This window comes from Gallinula chloropus (assembly GCF_964237585.1).
Source record: "Gallinula chloropus genome assembly, chromosome: 5".
Classification (NCBI taxonomy): Eukaryota; Metazoa; Chordata; class Aves; order Gruiformes; family Rallidae; genus Gallinula; species Gallinula chloropus.
The window spans coordinates 48994218-49014005 of record NC_140090.1 but is presented as its reverse complement, the minus strand read 5'-3'; the positions used below and the strand labels follow the sequence as shown (position 1 = coordinate 49014005).

The following is a 19788-nucleotide window of genomic DNA, read 5'->3' as shown; positions in this document are numbered from 1 at the left end:
GACACATGTATGAATGACAAGGACTTAAAACTGATTCTCTCCTCCCTTGCATCCATGTTACACATGCTTTGTTCCATAGGCTTCGGAAGAGCTGTGCTGGCATGAGGCAGGCGATGAGCAGGTTGCTGAGACAGTGCACCCTTCCATGAGCACTTTGGGCCATGCCATTGGGCATTTCCCCCTCCCCAAACTTAAGGGACGTGGCCTGGCAGGCACAGAGCCATACCAGCAGCAAGAAAGATGACAGAGGGCAAGGGCCACCGGCCAGGTTCCAACACAGCCCATCTACCCCAGCACATCCCAGCACAGCCAGAGATTCCATTATTTTGTCCTCACTTTGGAGAGATAGGGTGCAGTGTGAACATTAAATCTTTAACCCATGTAACTTCCCAGTCTAGAAATCCTTGGCAGTTATTCATTACACAACACTGAAATATTTAACTTTTTCAATGCTCAACAGAAATAATCTCCTGGGAATCTCTGGGCTGTATCTCATTGTGCCGTGCGGCCACACTAGATTCTCACCAACTTCACCAAACTATCGCTATCCGTTATGCAGTAAAGTAACAAAACCACGCTGTAAAACAAGCAGCTGTTCAGTTCACTAAGAAATATTTTTGGGCCCTTAAGTGGTCATTTCCTAAGGATAGAAAGTTTCAGGCCTATTGTACTGAGACATACAAATATGTCACAACTTCCAGTCAGCTGTCAAAGGCAGCCTATGCTCAAGAATGATAAACTCTTTCTTCATTGTCTTTGCATGCAGATTGAGCTACATTATTGCTCCCAATTGAAACACCAGATGCAGATTGGATGGATTATATTTTTTAAAAAATTATTATTAGTGATGCAATAAAACTTGAAGTATTTGGGCACATCCATGTTGAAATTTTGAGTGCATGCACTAGGAAGTATATCAATGAACAGACATATTCAATATCCAAATATTGAGATAACTTCAGGGGAACGAGCTAATGTGCTACAAAAAATGTGCAGCAATTAAACGGGCAGCCCTGTGCTCAAACCACATGAGATTAATTTCAGAGCACTTGTCAGAGGGATTGAACTTGTGCTCACAAAATCAGTAACAGAAAGCACTTGTGGTGGGGAACATAAATACCATGATTACATTATAAACCTCATGAAGTGTTTTGTTAAAGGAACACATTACTTTTCCATGCTGAAATGTTTAAATTTAAATATTTGCAGTTTGGGAGAATACAAATACCATGTGCTATGCTAACTACCTGACAGTTACATGATCCATTCAAACAGTCAGCCCAAATCCCAGATTTAACAGTTCAAATTACCTTAATTTTCAGTCTTGTGTATGTTGCAATATGTAACTGTATCAAAGAACCTCTATTAGTGAACCTGCCTTCGACATTTGTAGTTTGAGTTATACAATGGCCAGGTAAATGTTAATCAGAGCACTATTAGCTGCAACCTGAAAAACCTCTGGAGGTCAAGAAGTCCTAAGTCCTTCCATGATTCTTCATAAAGTATCATCTAGTAGGAAATAGAAGAGAGTCACAAAGAAACCACCAGTGTGGAAAACTGCCGCAGGAATCTGAGTGTCCAAACTAGGACACTGAACTGCCTTTAATTAAAGCAGTTGGTTTTGCAAACCTTACGAGGAATGGCTAAGGGAACTGGGGTTGTTTAGCCTGGAGAAGAGGAGGCTGAGGGGGGATCTTACCACCACCTACAAGTACCTGAAAAGAGGTTGCAGAGAGGTGGGTGATGGTCTCTTCACCCAAGCAACAAGTGATGGGACCAGGGGGAATAGCCTCAAGCTGCACCAGGGCAGGTTCAGATTAGACATTAAGAAACATTCTTCAACAAAAAGGTGATCGGGTACTGGAACAGGCTGCCCAGGGAGGCGGTTGAGTCACCATCCCTGGATATATTTAAAAGACAGATAGATGAGGTGCTCAGGGATACGGTTTAGTAGAGGACAGGTATGATTGGACTAGATGATCTCAAAGGTCTTTTCCAACCTTGGAATTCTATGATTCTGTGAACTATTTCAAGCCCCTCTCACCAGCCATGCTGTGGGACCTCTTACTACTGTGGGCTTTGGACGTGCAGTAGGCTTTTCCTACACCGCTGCAGCTATAAAGCCTTGTGGGCAAACTTATCAGTCCTTGGACTATCGAGGACACAGAAACACCAGCAGCATGTTGTGGATTGAGACTAAGATTTTTCTGTACTATTTTCAGCTGTCTGTTGCCCAAACTGGCAGCGAAGCAACCCCACCAGAAATAGATCCCAAGCAGCTCTCCAGCTTGCCAAAACCCTATCCTGAGTTTCAGACCGCGCCTATCTAACGTACAAGTCCATTGGCCTCACAGACTTGCTCAATTTCAGCCTTCCGCTGTTCAGGTGACTCAGAGCCTCTCTTTCCATTTTTGTAAAGTTAATATGCAGTCACATGTTATAAGGCAGAAACTCATGTGATTTGATTTCTGCTGTGTTCAGAACAGAAAGTGTTTCTGGTAGGCAACCTGTGAGATGCCATTAATTTGATCAAACAAGAAAACTGTGTTTAACAAAAGCCATGCTGCACAAGGGTATGTCACAAGCAACAGAAATGAGCAGCAATGCCTGCTGATGACTGCCACCCTCCATACCTCTTATCCAGCCCCTAAGAAGCCAGAGCCAACAGCATCTCCACTTGTCTTCCAAACCATTTTTATCAGTGCCCATAAACTGATGGAGATATTTTAATAGATAAGAAGATAGCCTATGTGAGTTTGGGCTTTAAAATAGCTTCTTAGGCAATACATCACTCTAATGCAGAGTGTGATGCAGAAAGCATCTTTCAGTGACAATGGCCTCCCATGTTTCGCAACAATAAGGAATTTGTCTATGTCAAAAGCGTAGCTTTCAAAAACAGAAGCTTATTTTCAGACTTTCAGGTTAAGAACTTTATTAAAAGAGTTATTGGCATATACTATAAATACTGCTACAAAACGTATGCCTATAACTTAGCTTTCTTTATGTATCTGAAGATAACGAGGGATCAGAAGAACAGAAACATAAAGGAACAGAGAGGACAACTGAAGAGACAACACTAATTAGAGGAAAAAGAAACACTATCAGAAAAGGACATAACAGTGACAGCCTCAGTGAGAATGGAAGAAATGCTAGTCCTAGAGGTGTTGCCACTTGGTTGTTGTTCCTTTGAAGATGCCCAATTTCACCTATAATGCAAAATCCGGGCAGACTGAAGAATGGATTGAACTTTTAGAATCCTGCTCTCCTAATTCCTCCTCTTCCTGATTTGTTCAAACTACTTCCTTCCCCTCTAAGCTTCTTTCTCATTTCCCCACAGTGTGGGACATTAATCCTTCTCAAAAGATTTTTTTTCCTTCCCTCTTCTCATAAGCATTCATTTAAGAGCACAATTCTAAGGAGAGCTGAGCAAAACATGGGTTGCTTTTTCAGTCCTGACACACTTTCAAATCTATTTGAACTCAGAACAAAGCACAAAAGAAACTACAACAATTATGTTTGCGGGGATGGGGGTTTGGTAACACATTGATCAAAACAGTTGTAGCAGTAAAAATATACAAAAAAACCAAAGAACAACTCTGAAAACAGGGGTATGACATTATAAAAAGATGAGAAACATACCTCTTCCACATCATTGTCCAACACCACGATTTGCAGCGGAGAAGTCAGATTCTGGTTGTCAGAGATGGTCGTTCCCACGGGGGAGGATTCGAGGATGTAGCCCTCGTACGTAGATTTTGTGAAGTAAGGCTTCTGATTGTTCTCATCGAGGACTTCAATATGCAGATTGGCAAAGGCAGGTAGAGGATGGCCATTGTCCTGTTCAGCCTAAAAAACCCACCTAAGTTGTCAAAGGCTCTCAGCCAAGTAAAACTACAGTTATTAACTGGGGTTGGCTTATATGTATGAATTACAAACCAGTTGTAAGAATGAGTAACACTGTACACATCAGTATTATGAAATTTAGCATCAGGAAAAAAACGACTTTCAATCACAATAACCTTTTAAATAGCCAAGATAAAACTCAAATGCTATGCAGCACACACAGAAAACAATCATTCCTTGAACTATCAGTATTGAGAATTTTGGCAAATCTTCAAAGGATGAAAAGAAAATGGGAAACTGTTGGTTGCGCAACAAAACCTCAACCTACACCGCCGGAAGAGAGTTAAATCCAAAAGATGACAGTACACATGCACATATGGTACTTGCTATGCATTACTGGAAGAGTGCATTCCCCTGGGTATGACATTTTCTCCCTCTTCTCTAAACCCCATTTTTCTATTAAATTCTTTGACTTCAACCCCCACTTTTCTAAGGCAATGCCTCACCTACCAAGATTACTCACAATACAATTTCACTGGATTTATTCTTTTCAAACTTCCTAAATCTATAAGCACAAGTTACCCATTCCAGTGTGCTAGTCCAATATAAACACACAACCGTTTTTTTAATTCACTACCTATGACTAATAAAAGATAATAAAAAAGGGACTTCACAAATAACAAGTAATGTGTTCTTAAATTTATAAAAAGTGGCCCAGTTTAAATTGTAGTCCTGTGCATGTCACTGCAGCAAGGAAATAGTAGGGTACTGTGAGTCTCCTACGGCTTCCTTTCCAAAACTTCCAAGCACACAGATCCCAGCACTATGACAGTAGTTCACTAGTACCTTTCTGCAGACACGGGAAGTGTGTTGTGCAACCAACTTCTCAGTGTAAAAGTATTTCAGCACTGAGAGCAAGCAGTACCTAAGTTACTGTTGTTAACAGCCTTTTTTGTTCACAAAGATTTTAGTTTTATTCTGGTATCTCCCCGATTTCAAAAAAGGTTATTCCTCATTTTCCAAATCCAATTTCCAAGAAGCCTTCTGGCAACACACCACTTTGCTTTCATCAACTGGTTATTTTTTCTTTTCTTCTTTAGATGTCTGGGTTTGTTTTGTTTTTCTTTGTTGGTTGCATGCCTTTTGTTTGCATGATGCTAATACTATGCATGGCTTTGCTTTGTTTATCAATCAACAATACCACATTGTCTGTGATAAAAACTTTCATTTCAGGTAAAAGTAAGTATAAACATAAAAATTGTTATTTTGTTCAAAGTAGGTGATGACACCTTTAGTAATTTGTAAGAAACTAATTCAAAACACTCAGGAAAAATGTATTTTCTTCTTTAAAATATGTCAGGATTAGTCTAGACAAAAAGATGGGTGACAGATTTAAAAGGAACCATCAACCTATCTGCTTGTATGGGGCTGTTTTCTGACTCCCAAGGATAAGGTCAGATCTGGCAAGTGGGTTTATGCATGTGAAATTCATAAGGCTTTTCCTAGGAGATTCACTGGCAGGTTAAGATTTCAGTAACCAGGGTGCATGTTTATCTACTGCTGTTCTTACATGCTTCTTACATACAGGATACTACCAGTGATCAAACCTGTAATAACAGCCTCAAATAACTACTACCATATTAACTTCGGATATCTTTTTTTTTTTTTTTTTGTTTTCTTTCCATGCAGCTTCAGTTATTTATATTCAAATAAAATGTGTAACAAGAAAACACTCCACCAGGCTCCAAGTCCACCCAAGGAGATGGTGTGACTGCAACTAATCTTAAAGATACTTGCATTAGCTGAGAAAGTCTGCCTTCACACCAGTCAATGGAAGAGAATCACAGATATCGGGTTTATTACCGTTTAACTAGAAACCTTCCAATTGCACTGAATTTCCTTCAACAGAGCAGCATTCAGAACATCCTTGGGGAAATCCTGGTCCTGTGGAAGTTAACAGCAATGTATTTCAAATCCAATACAGCAGTAGCTGGTGATCACACTGGAGACTAGATAAGTGACCCCAAATGCTGATCACATTCACAGAAGTGAGGTTTACTTTGGAGTTGATGCTCCCCCAAATGAAAATAAACTTTACTTCACATGGAAAAACTAACATCTCCAAAATCACTCTGAGTACTCTGGCTGTTGACCCAGCAGGATGAAACTTCAGGAATGTTGAGGATGGGGAGGATTTTCCTTAACTTAATATATGGAAAGCATGATAAAAAAACCAACCCTCAGAAATAAATCTGCTCTATGAGTCACAAATTGGCGGAGCCAATGCTAGTTAAAAGCAGATCTAAGACTGAGCTTCATTAAATGCTCGGTTCCAAGTCAAGAATAGGCCTCCTCACAGTAAAAAGTTTACACACAACTGCTGTGAGCTTCTTTGTAACAAACCTTGATGTTCCTTTCAACTGCTACAAAGACATTCTTAAAAAAGAAATGCAAAGAGCAGAAGGTCCCAATCTTGGCAGCTTGAACTGCTGCAATAAAGACCTTGCTTTAACACCTAAGTGAGCACAAAACCCCATCCAGGGTTAAAAGAGGAAATACTCATCAATGCAGGATGTTAACTACATCCCCACTACAGTACTGCAGCATCTTCAGGAAGAAAATGCTTTAAATTGCAGATAGTCAAATACAGCGAAGGATGGATGCTCCTAAGATTTGACTTAAGATTTAAGGCCCTAGAGAACAGTAACAACAAAAAAGATTCTTTTCTCGGTAACACTTCAGCTCAAGAGCACTTCAACTTTGGAGGTGCTTTCCTTTTTGTTTGTCAGGTTGGGAACAGTCCTCAAAATCAAAAAAAAATTTCCCCTCCTCATCTGAGAGCTGGACAGAATTAGGTAACTAATCCCTGAAAAGGTCACAGCCACTTCCCAGCTCCCTGGTGCCAGCACAAGTGCTTCTGGCAACACCAGACACAGCTAAACTTCACTCCTTCACTTCCTTCACCTTGTGGCTGAGCACTTGCTGTCATGTGAAAACCACCATACCCAGCTCCTCTCCTTTTATCACGTCATCCAGTTTTGTTTCCAAGGCCACGGTAAATTTAGGAAACCAAAGCAAGCTTTGGAAACCATTAATGCAGGTGCCTCCTCTGCAGAACTAATCCAGAAATTGATGGATCAGGGCCAGACTGGAAATTCTCAGTGCATCAGAGTTCAGCTCTTGGGGTTCAGTGCTCTGGCAATGGTAGGAATGCACTTTCTCTGCTGCCCTACTCACCCAGCTCATCACCAGCACCAACCTTGGAACCTGAGATTCCTCCTCAAGGGCCAGGCAGAATTAGACACAGCAGTGCCTGAGCCTTAATGAAGACAAAGGTTGGTGGATTCTTCCTCCAGAGGCAGCAGATCCACAGGCTTGGAGGAGAGCACAGTGTTAACAAGGTTCACAGCTGCCCAGCATGAACCACCTCTGGTAAACTGCAGAAGGAGGGTAAGGGAAGGAGCTCGCCCTAATTCTTACTTATTTAACAGCCTGTGTTCACACAGTTGGCAAATGTGGCAACTAACCTGAGAAGAAACTGCCAAGACCTCTTAGGTACCCACAATGAAGAGAATTTATTTCAACATTTCCTTCTCCCCTCCCGCCCCAAATCTCATCTGGTTAATATGACAAGGTAACATCTGACCATCAACATGCACTTTGACAGCACTGACGCTGCTCAGAAGGGATTTATGTAGATAAGAAAAGTAAACAAATTTTACAAGAAATCCTGTTGGAATGAAATTTTGGATGGGTTACCTTGAAATACCTAAAGACCATTGAACAGCAGACTGACTTCTAAAGACTTCCATTTAATTTATCCTCCTGGATGAAATGATGCCTACATGAAACAGCTATTTGAGAAGCTATAGAAAGACTACTGGGGGCAGACGAGGATCTCATCTTTGCTGCTTTAAGTGTCTTCTCACAAAGACCATTCCTTCCTTGGTGTGAAATTCAAGCTTCAAGCAACTCAAATTCTTTCTTATTTCCTTCACACACAACCTTTATCAGGTCCGAAAGTCTCCAAAATCCTTTCAGTACCTGAAGGGACCTCCAAGAAAGCTGGGGAGGGACTTTTTAGATGGTCATGCAGTGATAGGACGAGGGAGAATGGGTTTAAATTGGAAGGGAGGACATTTAGATTGGATATTAAGAAGAAATTCTTCACTACGAGGGTGGTGAGGCACTGGCACAGGTTGCCCAGGGAGACGGTGGATGCCCACTCCCTGGAAGTGTTCAAGAGTGGATTGGATGGGGCCTTGAGCAGCCTGGTCTAGTAAGAGGTGTCCCTGCTCATGGCAGGTGGGTTGCAACTTGATGATCTTTGAGGTCCTTTCCAGCCCTGACCATTATGGGATTCTATGCTTAAATTCCCTCCTAAAAATGCCCACTTTAGCGTGTGTGCACACATCAGCTTTAGGTCTAGGAAGAAAAAAACAAACCAACCAAAACACTGGCATATTCTGAGCAACAGCACTGAGTATTCCTACCTTTTTAATAATTTGCTGGGAATCTGGCACAGGCAACCACTCACCAACAGCACGTTTCTGACACAGTTTACAAATCCTGTACTGCTTTCCAGATCCAGTTAAAAGAGACAGGCTCTGTTTGCCACAATGATGAGCTTGAAAATAGTGGCTAAAATAACCATTCTACAACTTCACAGACCTCCTGATCTCCCCAAAATGAAGGCAGGTTATCACCATCTAACAAATAACTGGGCCAATAATGTCTGAAACATAAAAACCTACCAAAACCCATCCAACTAACCAACCAAAAATCCTAAAAGTATAACCAGGCAGGATAGCGTCTGGATATTGTTTCTGTACGGGTGTGATCATATCATTGTTTTTCCCTATGTGACACACTATGTGAAACGCCTAAGTCACAACAGTGTGCTCAAACTTACTTTTGTTTTTGCTCAGGAAAGATTCAGGAATAGATGAACAATTTCTTTAATGGTTAAATATAATTTTGAATTTTTATTCTATCAATAGACTGGTTGCTTTAACAACATTCCAAAACCTTGGCTTACTTGGAAATAATTGCACAAAATAACACTGTATCTTTTATTTCCTCCAATCCAACAATGACGATGATACCTACATATCCCAACAGAAAACTGTTTCGCTTAAGACTGAGATAAAGCTTGGAAAACACCTGCACCATCATGCATCCAATCCCATGCTCAAAAAAAACCCCAATTGCCCCTGCATTCTGGGTACCCAAATGTTCGCATGAGGCAAACAAAACAATGGAATGCTCTTTAAATAAGATAACATACCTAAAAATTGACTTTTGGCTTTTCTGAAAGGTAAACAAGCATGTGCTTTTGCAATTGGAAGTTAACGTTGGGTTTAGAACCAACATAGCCATTTAAGTGAGCTGTGAAAGAGTTATATTAAACTTTACTGCCAGAAAACACCAGCCTAAAGAAGACAAGGAGAACCCCTAGCTGACTTCTAGAAACTCCCCCATTGAGACCAAAGGGAGCACTGCTGCCTGGCTGACATCCATCCTTGTGCAAACCTTTTTTTTTTGGTCCAGTTACTTTTCACATGCATCCCAGCAAGAACCATAAATGTCATAAATTCAGTTGCCACAAGCGATTGCAGTCTGGCACTCATCTCCCTTCCAAAGACCACCAAGTCCTCTGTGCTTCCCCTGCCACTGATTATACCTTCGCATTTCAAGAAGTCCTGTACAAGGAAAAACCTCTGGCAAACATGTTTGGTAGCTCACTGAAGGAGATTTAGGACTGCAGAACTGCAGGCAGGTTGCTTCAGATTTTCTGTTTAACGCAAGAACAAGGAAAGAGCCTGGGAACATCAGATACTCAAACTTCAACTTGATTTCAAGCTGAAGAGAAGATGGAAACATTATAGAGTATTTAAACTGATGGAACTGGTCAGCACAGAGATGGAAGGTCAGGTCTGACAAAGCTGCTTCTTTTAAGTGCCTAACTGAATTGGGAGATAAAGGCGAAACCAGGGACGTAATTCATCTAGATTTAGGGAAAGTTTAGGCTTGTATATCACACGCCAGATTAATTTACAAGGTCAGAAAGTACAGCGTAAGAAAGAACTACTGAAATGGATTAAAAATTGGCTTAAGGACAAGCAGCACAGCAGATCTGCAGAACACAGAACAAATTTGACTTTACCGTCAGCGAAGCTTGTGATGTGGCAGTGAAATGAAGTTGGCACATACTATGTCTAGACAGTATGCTTAAAAAAAAACCCAAACCATGCACTTATTCTTCAAGTATCAAGGGTGACTTCAGTATAAGTAAGGCTTACAATGCTGCAGCACAGTGAACAGTAATACTTACGGATACCCACCTTTCCAAATAATGAAACCCTTTCTTCTTCCCTTCAGTTAAAGAAAATGCTAACTATGAAGGCAGGATTTTTAAATTTTAAATGAAAAAAAAAAATCTGCTTATCACAGAAAAGATGCAGCTATTTCTATAAAAGACATAACAGAACTTAAGGATTTTAATATTTCTATTGCTCAGAGTGATGACACACATTGTTGTGACATTAGTCTTTGTGTTCATATAGAAGTTAGGGTCAATCAACTCACAGTCACTAGTCATTCCAATGTGTATTTCTGACAGCACTCTAAAGGCAGGGAAGAACATTTCCCACGCTGAGATGCTGCCACCACAGGAAAAACTTGCTGTTTACAATTCGTGTGTGATAACTATGGAGAAAGGCCACTATGTAGAAATGTTCTATTAATGTGTAGGAAAGCATTAAAGTTGTCCTTCACTGGTTTGTTTTTTTTTCTTCTTCCACTCCTTAATCACAAACACAAAACCTGTCTCTGCACTCAAGATTTTCAATTTTAGATCAACTCAAATCACTGTATTAGACACAGGACAGGAAAAAAAAAAGAGCTGCCTACAAAGGGAACAGAAATTTCCAGCCTATTCGGACTAGGTACACTTCTGTGTGAGTGATAAACCAAGAGAAGTAATTGAATACTGAGATCACGCAAGGGACAAACGTTTGAAAAACCAATTTAAAAAGCAGTTCTACTACTTAATGCCTACAAGAGATGCACAGCAGTTCAACCAAACTAATGATTTTGAAGATTTGGGCATTGTCAGGAAGCGGATTGAACAACCATTTAATGAAAATACATTTCTTTCATTCTTTCTCTAATCTGTCACCCTGAGTACAAAACACTCACATTTGTTCACTTCACATCCTATTTGGAGGCAGAGGAATCTCCCTATTTCTCTTTGCAGCTGTTGTGCAAGAACATCAAAGGAGACTATCTCCAGTTGCACTTCAAAGGAGACACACAAATGCAAAGCAGTTCAAGAACAAGGGAGGTTGCATTTTTGGTAAACCACACTTGTTGTATGGGGTCTATTTTACTTCCCTATTTCCCACTACGCAGTCAGAGGAATTTACGCAAAATGCCAATATTTAGGAAGATGAACTTTTTAACATACAAGTTACTTTTAGAGACCTATTCAACAGCAATCACTATGAAGTTTTCTTACAGTTCTTACTGTTCACAGCTCTGGCACATACTTCAAAACAGTAAGTCTTTATCATGTCGATTAAAAGAGACGTTACTTGTGCTGAAATCCTTATTTGCCAGCATTTAAAGATGTAGAAGAGCCTAGAAGAATAAGCACAAATCCTCTTAAATGCAGGAAAATGCGGCCTTTGAGATACACTGGAAGAGAGGAAAATTAGAGGTCCCCTGAACAAAGATGATGAATAAAGGTCAATAGATTCATGGAGCCAAGAGATCAAAAGAGGATGAGAAGAATTGAAGGCTGACATTAGCACAAAAACCTACCAAACACTGCAAACATCATGTTTCTAAAGTGATGAAACAACTTCAGATAATTCAGGACCTTTTAAGCCTGTAAAAACCCCATGGGTTTTGGACAGTTTCTGTTATAGGAATTTCCAGTCTAGTGAGCATCGACTGACACACATCTTCTGACTGCCTGCTAGCATGGTATTTTTCCAAAACTCATAACAAAAGAACATTGTAAGTATTGTACTAGATCAGACCAATAATTGAGTGCAAAGTCACAGATGCAGCCACAGCCCAGGAGAGAAGTCTAGAGGAGAAAAGAAGCAGCCCAGATTTTCCTGGATTTCTCTTTACAGCAAGAGATTTTTCTTCCACGAGCCAGCCTCACCTCCCCTTGAGCCCATGTCAGCTTTCAGCCACACGTCACTGTCTGTCAAAGCAGACAAGCTACTTAGATGAAGAACAACCCTATTTTGTCCATTTCAGACTTGCCACCTGCTTGTTTCATTTGATAACTCCTAACTCTTCCATGGCAAAAGACAGCAAACTATTGATTCCTCTTCACTCTCAGAATTGTGACACTGTATTTTATGGATGTCTTCTATATCTTCTTCCCTCCTCACCTGTTACGAACCTGCTTCAGTTCTGCTCTGTCCTTTTTGTGACAGAGATCAGAGCTGTGCACTGTGGTCAATCAAACAGCAATTTTCCCTCTGTTCTGTCTTCTATTTTAACTGGTGATTTCTAACATTCAATTTGCCTTTTTTTTTTTTTTGACAGCCACAGATCACTAAGCCAACCTTCACACTCAGTTATCACAGTTACCATGCCAAGTTTTCACTCCCAAGTCAAGCCAGAACACATCATTTTGTCTATAAGACCAGGATGATCTTTTCTGACTTGCTTCACTTCATTTTTAAGCTATGCATAATTTTATCAGCTGCTCTATCACCCACTCATTTGGTCTTAGAGTCCTTCTGCAATTCCACAGTCAATCCTTGTCTTTACTACCAGAATTGTAGGAGTGGGGCAGCAACATCTATGTCAAACAGCTAATCAACCTGACAAGAAAAGGATGAGCAGCAACCAAGTCAGGAAGCAGTGGAACAAGGCTCCCAGCCAAAGCCTGCAGGATGAGATGAGCAGGAGGTTCACCATAATCATTAAAGCAGAGATGAAGGGGTACTATCCTCATGCGCACAGACGCAAGGGAATGCCAACAGAATGGTATTACAGGTAAAGTTCTCGTAGCCTTTCTGGGAAGGCAGCATGGCCATCTGTCCCCCTGAAGCATCTGAACACTAATGCACACAGAATAGGAACAGACTTTGGCCTACTCAGGGACCTACTTGGCAGAATCCCATTGGATATAGCCTTAGGGAGAAGCACTTCTATCTTCAAAAAGTGCAACCAGGAAACAACAGACCTGTCAACCTCACCTCAATGCTAGGGAAAGTTGTAGCAGAACAAATCATTCTGGGAACCATTTTCAAACATATGAAGGACCAGCAGGAGGTTGGAATCATCAGGTTTATGCAGAGCAATTCATGCTTGACCACCCTGTTAGGCCTCTACAATGAGACAAATGGCTTGGTGTGTATGGGGAGAGCTTTCAACATTGTCTCCATAGGATCTCATAGACCAGCCAGGGAGAACAACAATGAAGCCAAATTGACTGAATTGCTGGGTTCACAGGGATCTGACCCCACGTTACCAAGTCTGGCTGCAGGGTAGTTCATAGAGGTGCACTCAGGGGTGCACAGTGGTGCCACCACTGTAACATCTTTATTAATCACCCAGTTGATAGGACCAAGTACAAGCATCCTTAGTTTGAAGAAATGGCTGGTTTTCCAAATGGGTGTGCAACTATTCAGAGGGACCTTGACAGGCTGCAGAAATGGGCACATTAGGGGCTAACCAGCTTCTGAGCATCTTTGCAGAGCAGGACATAGGGAGGCTGGTGGATAAATTGAACAAAATGCCCTTGCAGCAAACCTGTACTGCACTAGCAAAAGCATTGCCAGCAGGCTGAGTTCTGCTTAGCACTGGTGAGACACATCTCAGGTGCCAGCATTAAAAAAACATTGAAATACAAGTCATTGCATTTAAAGAATAGAAGATGAAATTCTGAATTGAGAGTAGTGGAACACTGGACCAGGTTTCCCAGAGTGGTTGTGGAGTCTCCAGCCTTGGAAATACTCAACACCTACCCAACTTGAGCAGGGGATTGGGCTGGACAACCTCCAGAGATGCCTGTCCAACACATTTTTTAACACTGATCATTTAGCCACTCCCTCTGTACCTGTCAGGGGCTTCCAAAGCATCCTCCCTGAGTCTCCTGTATTCCCACTCCGAACAGAAAGCAGTCCTGGTTCAATGCACAGGCCATACAAAACCTGGCATATACACATTCTACTGCCTGCCTTCGAAGCTCACATTAGTGCACAGTTCGGTGCTGAGACTGCTGCTGAAGCTATGCTTTCTTTTCATGTAATGCGGTAAAGCTTCAAACAGCCGAGAGCAGTGGATGGGAGAGATCAATGAAGTTCCTGACAGGAACATAGAAACCAATTAACCTCCAGCACCAGCAGGAGGACAGCATCACTTTCTGTCATTTCTGCCGAGATCCCTATCAGGGAAAATCTGCACACTGCAAAAGGGCCTCACTACACTGGGACAGCCGATACACACACTGGGGGCATGTCCCTGATCTGGAGTACCTCCACAAGAACGGAAGAGTGGCCTGTCCAGCTCCCAGACCGTTTCTTGGGGTGGGCAGGAGAACAGGCACACAAATTCATGACATGCTAGTAGCAGGACAGTATTTGTGTTATCAAACACATGTGCCAGTGACAGTACTCTATATTAGTAACCAAGCTTCACACACAATCTTCCTTCATCAGCGTTGAATTTGGTCTGCCCTAGGCTCAGTCTCTTACATGCATACTCATAGCAAGCACAACTGACTTACTCAAATCTCCTGTGCCTAGACACAGCCTGTATGAATGCCACAGCCAATTTGTAAGGGGGAAGCCCTCCAAGAATTGGAAATTACACTCCACTCAAAGATTTAACCCTGGAGAGAAAACAGAGTATGTATTGCTGCTGGAAATTTCAACATCTTTTCTTGCAGAAGGAGACCCCAAGCCAATTTTCTTCTAACACTGGAATTTTAGACAGTCTGTTCAACTCTGACATGCAGTGTTGACCTTCTGTTACCCCCTAAACAACAAGGAAACACAATCCCACTATGGAATTGTTTATGTGGTATTATCTGTCAGAAGGTTAATGCCAGTCTGACTGAATCACCATCTGGGGATAGCAGATTTTTGCAATAGGTACATAAGATACAGAAAATACTCTGTAAGGATATTTTTCAAAATATTCTGCATGGCTGCAGCATAGTGTTGAAGTACATTTCTGTTACCAGCAGTGATGAGAAGGCACCAAAAAAACGTAAGCAAACTGTGACACAAAGCAATTCTTTTTGTAAAAGCCCATTCCCTAAGAGCCGTAAAGCTCTCTGATCCAAGAAAAAGTCTCATTAAAAAGTCAGGCTACAAATGTTATTTTAAGCTAGGGAAATCCATCCTCCCTCCCCCCTTTTCTCCAATCTAATTGGGGTTTTTATTGAGATGCCCAATGTACATAGATTCTTCCAAATTTCCCAATGGCACAAATACAATCAAATACAACAGACAATAGTTTAGGAATTGACCATACAGGGTGTATGAAAAACTACTCTAAAACTGCATTACAAATGTAATCTTCTCAGTACCCAGGTGTCTACACAAGATTAACAAAACTTTCCTCTCTCTTTCCACCTCATGTTATAAGAGTCAAAGTATATTTAGTCATTAACACAAGTATCCTCATGCTATTAAAAATGGAAAATCAATTCTTAAGAAGAGAGATAAAATTCCTACCCTGATTTTGAATCTGACATGCCCGCGTTTTCTTTCTGCTGGAGAAAACTTGAGGTATTGATTGTTCTCGGTAAATAAGACAGTCTGGAGAGATACAATCATAGCTACGCCTATACTTCATTAGCCTCAAAGTATATCTAGTCTTTTTTCTCATTGCATCTTCTACAGCTTTTATAGCAAAGCTGAATTAATGTAACTCTTGATTCTTTCTTCCTTCTTGCATATCAGCCCACTGCAATATGGATTTATCGGAGCACCAGAGCTGACTTATGCTGTATATTATTAACTAGTTATGCCATAGTTGTAAAAACGCTTTCCCTACCTCCTTTATTCTATATTAGTTCTCCTACTTTTAGTAGGACCACCTTGGGTCTTAGAGACACAGTTTCTGTAATCATAGTAAATGACACAGCTATTTGTTCATTTAGAGGAGCATCACTTTTTGCTTTATAAGAAACTGAAAGAATCTAAGAAATCTTGATGGTTTTAACTATTTTTTAAAGCAAAACCTCCTCATGATTTGCTTGCAATGACTTCTCACATTTGTTGGGCTGGACTACCAACTCTCGTAGTAGTGTAGCTCCTGAAAGCCACATGAGTCCTTATGAACTAAATGACCACCCAGCTGAGTGATTTTATCAAAACTGGGTCTTTTACAGGTGTGGTGAATCCCTCCACAGTGTAGTGTCTTCATTCTTTAGTACTGCATGGACTAAGTAAGCACAGCTAGCCTTCAATAGTCCATCACCTTAGCAAAGTGATTTTAATAGAACTGTCAGGTTAGATATTGTCTGACTGATAAATAACCAATGTTCAAATAGGAAATGATCAAAGTGCATCAATTTGATTCATTTTCCTATTTGTTTCATGAAACACACACATAAACCCACCTCGCTGCCAGTTTTTACAGCTCATAACAAGAATGTAGTTGTATGTCTATAGTGCAGTGGTCATGTGTTTTCCATTTTCTTCAAGCAGCTATATTCCCTTCTTCAAGGAAGGAGGTATCAGAGGGGAACTCTGAACTCTACTGAGGACTAAACCCATGATATACTTTCCCGTTACAAATATTGTCCTCCAGGAGAAAGACAGCTACTACAGCGACAATGCTAAGGAAATGAAGTTTTAAAAGGTTTATTATTATGGAGAATCTCAGGACATATCTCATCAAGGCTGCAGATCAAAGATGTAATTAATTTTAGCCTTTGAGGTTCCTGCCAGTGTGCTCCCTTCTCACTGTAGCTTTGGTTTGATTTCTCTATCAACCACCTCTTGCAAAGCGGGACCATCTGCTCCAGAGGAGATTGGTCTCTGTCCAAATCACCTGCTCTCCAAGGAGACATGCAAGTCCCTGCCTTTATGAATGTACAATATTTATATATAAATAAAAAACTTACACCAAAAGCAGGAATTGATTTCAAAAAAGGAATTAGCATCACTAGTAGTGACATGGAAATTCCACTGGGACACACACACAAAATACATGTTCTTTTGTAAATACACTGCAGGAAATGGAAGCGACAGGAGCCTCTCTAGAATGGCCAGCAAGTTTGCCTCCTTGCTTGCTGTCATGTATCTTCTGGAGCTAGAAGGGAGGTTAAACTCCAGCATTTCTTTTTAAGAACTTCAGCTTACAAATTATCTAGCTATTTGAGAATTCAACGTTTATCAGCAATGCAGATTTAAACGAGAGATGAATGCACCAATTTCCCATCCACCTCATGCGCCCTAATATTCACACATTGACTTAACCACCTTTTCCATTTCACTGTTTTCCACAATATTTTGGCAGGTATAAAAAAAAAATCTCCTGATATAGAGGGAATATTTTAAAGATTAAGTTTAGTGAGTCCTGCAAAAATAGCATATTTTCTGTTTAAAAGAGAAACATCCCATATCGCACCCGTCCAGATAAAAGAGAATCAGATTCAACAGCTTCAACACTGTGAGAAATGCCAACTTGAGAATGTGCAGAGCAAGAATCTGAAGATTTGATTTGGTAGAAGCCTGAGACATTATACCAGTTCAAAAGGTCCCTGAACAGCACACCATTAAAACTTTTATTATTCTAGCAGGTGGCATATTATCATTCTTACAGACTGATAATTCCCCTTATTATCCCCTTGGCTGCACATATAACACAGCAATATGAACCTAATAATACCTATAAACATTTCCATAAACAACAGAGCTTGCTATTTAGCCACACAGAATGTGGTACCAGATCGGTGTAATTGATTTTTTTAACTGATGCATTGTGCTACGTATATGGCTGCTGAATTTTGACAACAACAACCCAAACAAAGTGCTGCAGGGTTTACACCCACACCTTCTTAGCATTGTTATTTAGATATCAACACACCCAGGTTTCTTCACCTGTACCAGCGAGTGGAGCTCCACAACAGGACATAAGCTCAAAAAATAGATAATTATACAAGAATCCAGTCACAAATTCATTCACTCCAAGCATATACAAGTTTTGTACTAAGATTCACACACAGTCAACTGAGGTAGGAAATCCACACAAGGATTTAGAAGAGTTCCCAAAAATTCTTACAAGCTGCCCTTTTATTTCCTCTTTGGTCACAGTATAACCAGTTATATTCTTCAGAGGTTTTGGAAGGACCTGTATATTAATAATCTTTGATGATAAACTGCTGCCCTTTGACAAGCACAAAGGGAACCTGCAAATTTGTCCCTAGCTCTCCTGTGCTTAAAAAACAATCAGTTAGTACAAAAGATGATGAATTTCTCCAAGTTACACAGGTACAAGACACAGTCAGCTTTTGCGTGGCCAGATAGAGGCACAGGTGGGGACCCAGGTTGCTCTGTCACACCCTATTTGTGTATGTTCCTTCACTCCTCCTTATTTCAAGAGCAGATGTGCATATAATTTTTCCTGCCACTCCCAAATGCTTGAAAGATCAAGCTTTGCTTCTGCTCTGAAGGAAAAAATCCTACTCCGATTTTCCCCAGGGAACAGCAGCAGTTTGGTTTGACCACAGGACAGGCCAAAAGGATTGATGCTGGGAGCTACCTGGACTATGACATATGACTTCAAAGGGGTCCACAGGCTGGTACAGAAGGAGCTGCTCTTGCAAGGGGACTCCCTGCTGCCAGGGCCACCATTAACACCCCCCAAGACATTAGGGGGTAGGAGAGGCAAATAATTCTTACTATATGAGTGCAAGCCTTGTCTTTAGAAATAAATGCTATTAATGGACATGGAGAGCTTTATGATATCCCTGTGTAAAAACATGCTGCGGTTTGGAGAGCTCATTCTTTCATTCTACGTGAAATACGCTGCTGAAGTCACACATGATCTAGTACTTCAAAACAGACACTGCAATCCCTTTCTCTTGTACCTGCTCCTTTGCTTACCAACACACAGAGCGAAGCCTATACAATTTTCCGTGCCATCAGGGACAGCTCCAGACCGCCTCCACAAGAACCAAATGAAATTCAGCTCCATTCTCCTTTCAGACCATCTTTACTGCCTTCTACAGTCCATTCATGCAGATTTCCCCTGCAGCAAAGCTTATGACTTCGTACAATTTTGCTCAAAGTAAAATTAATAGCTTACTGCATTTAACAAGTTTAACAAAAATTGATATCACCACCTCCTATTCTTTACCTCTTAATACTCAAATTGGCAAAGAAAGAAGCAAAGACTGAAAATATTTTATACTTGCAGAACTGGGACTTGATAACCAGAGGGAGATACATGTTGAGATATTCTGTGAAGACACACTTTTCCCAACAGATACATGCTCAGTTAATAACTGCAGACTGTTAGTCAGATGGTAAAATTAAGGACAAAGCAGTACGTACAGAAGAGGAGGGAAGCCAGATCTCCCTGTTAATGGCAGAATTTGAAAGGAGCAATGCCACAGAAATAACATATCTTTTCCCAGCAATTGGAGCTGATCAGCACTGATTAGGTTTCAGAAGCTTTTTTTTCATTCAGTAGCAGGGCTCTGGAATGAGCTGAACTTTTTCCTGAATCATCCCTGAACAAAAATAAAAGCAAACCAAACAAAACCCCAAGCAGACAGACCCATGCAAAAAATGCTACAAGACGTGGAGATGATTTTTTGTTCTCCTTGCTCCCAGTACTCAGACTGTGTCTATATGACTCTCCAGCATGAGTTGTGAACCAGAGGAAACGCGAAATAGAAAACAAACACATTCTCAGGACAACTGAGTTCATAAAAAGCAAGTTACAAGTGGT

At 40.8% G+C, this 19788-nt stretch overlaps 1 protein-coding gene across 5 annotated transcripts in view; it reads right to left on the bottom strand.

Moving 5' to 3' along the window:
* Positions 1–19788, bottom strand: part of PCDH15 (protocadherin related 15) — a gene marked incomplete at both ends in the record, with an annotated part of 350568 nt that overhangs the window by 181064 nt on the left and 149716 nt on the right. For all 5 annotated transcript variants that reach the window (XM_084265723.1, XM_084265721.1, XM_084265724.1 and 2 more), the window contains one exon: positions 3640–3846. In XM_084265723.1, the coding sequence (XP_084121849.1) occupies positions 3640–3846 (207 nt within the window). The remainder of the gene's footprint in view (positions 1–3639; positions 3847–19788) is intronic.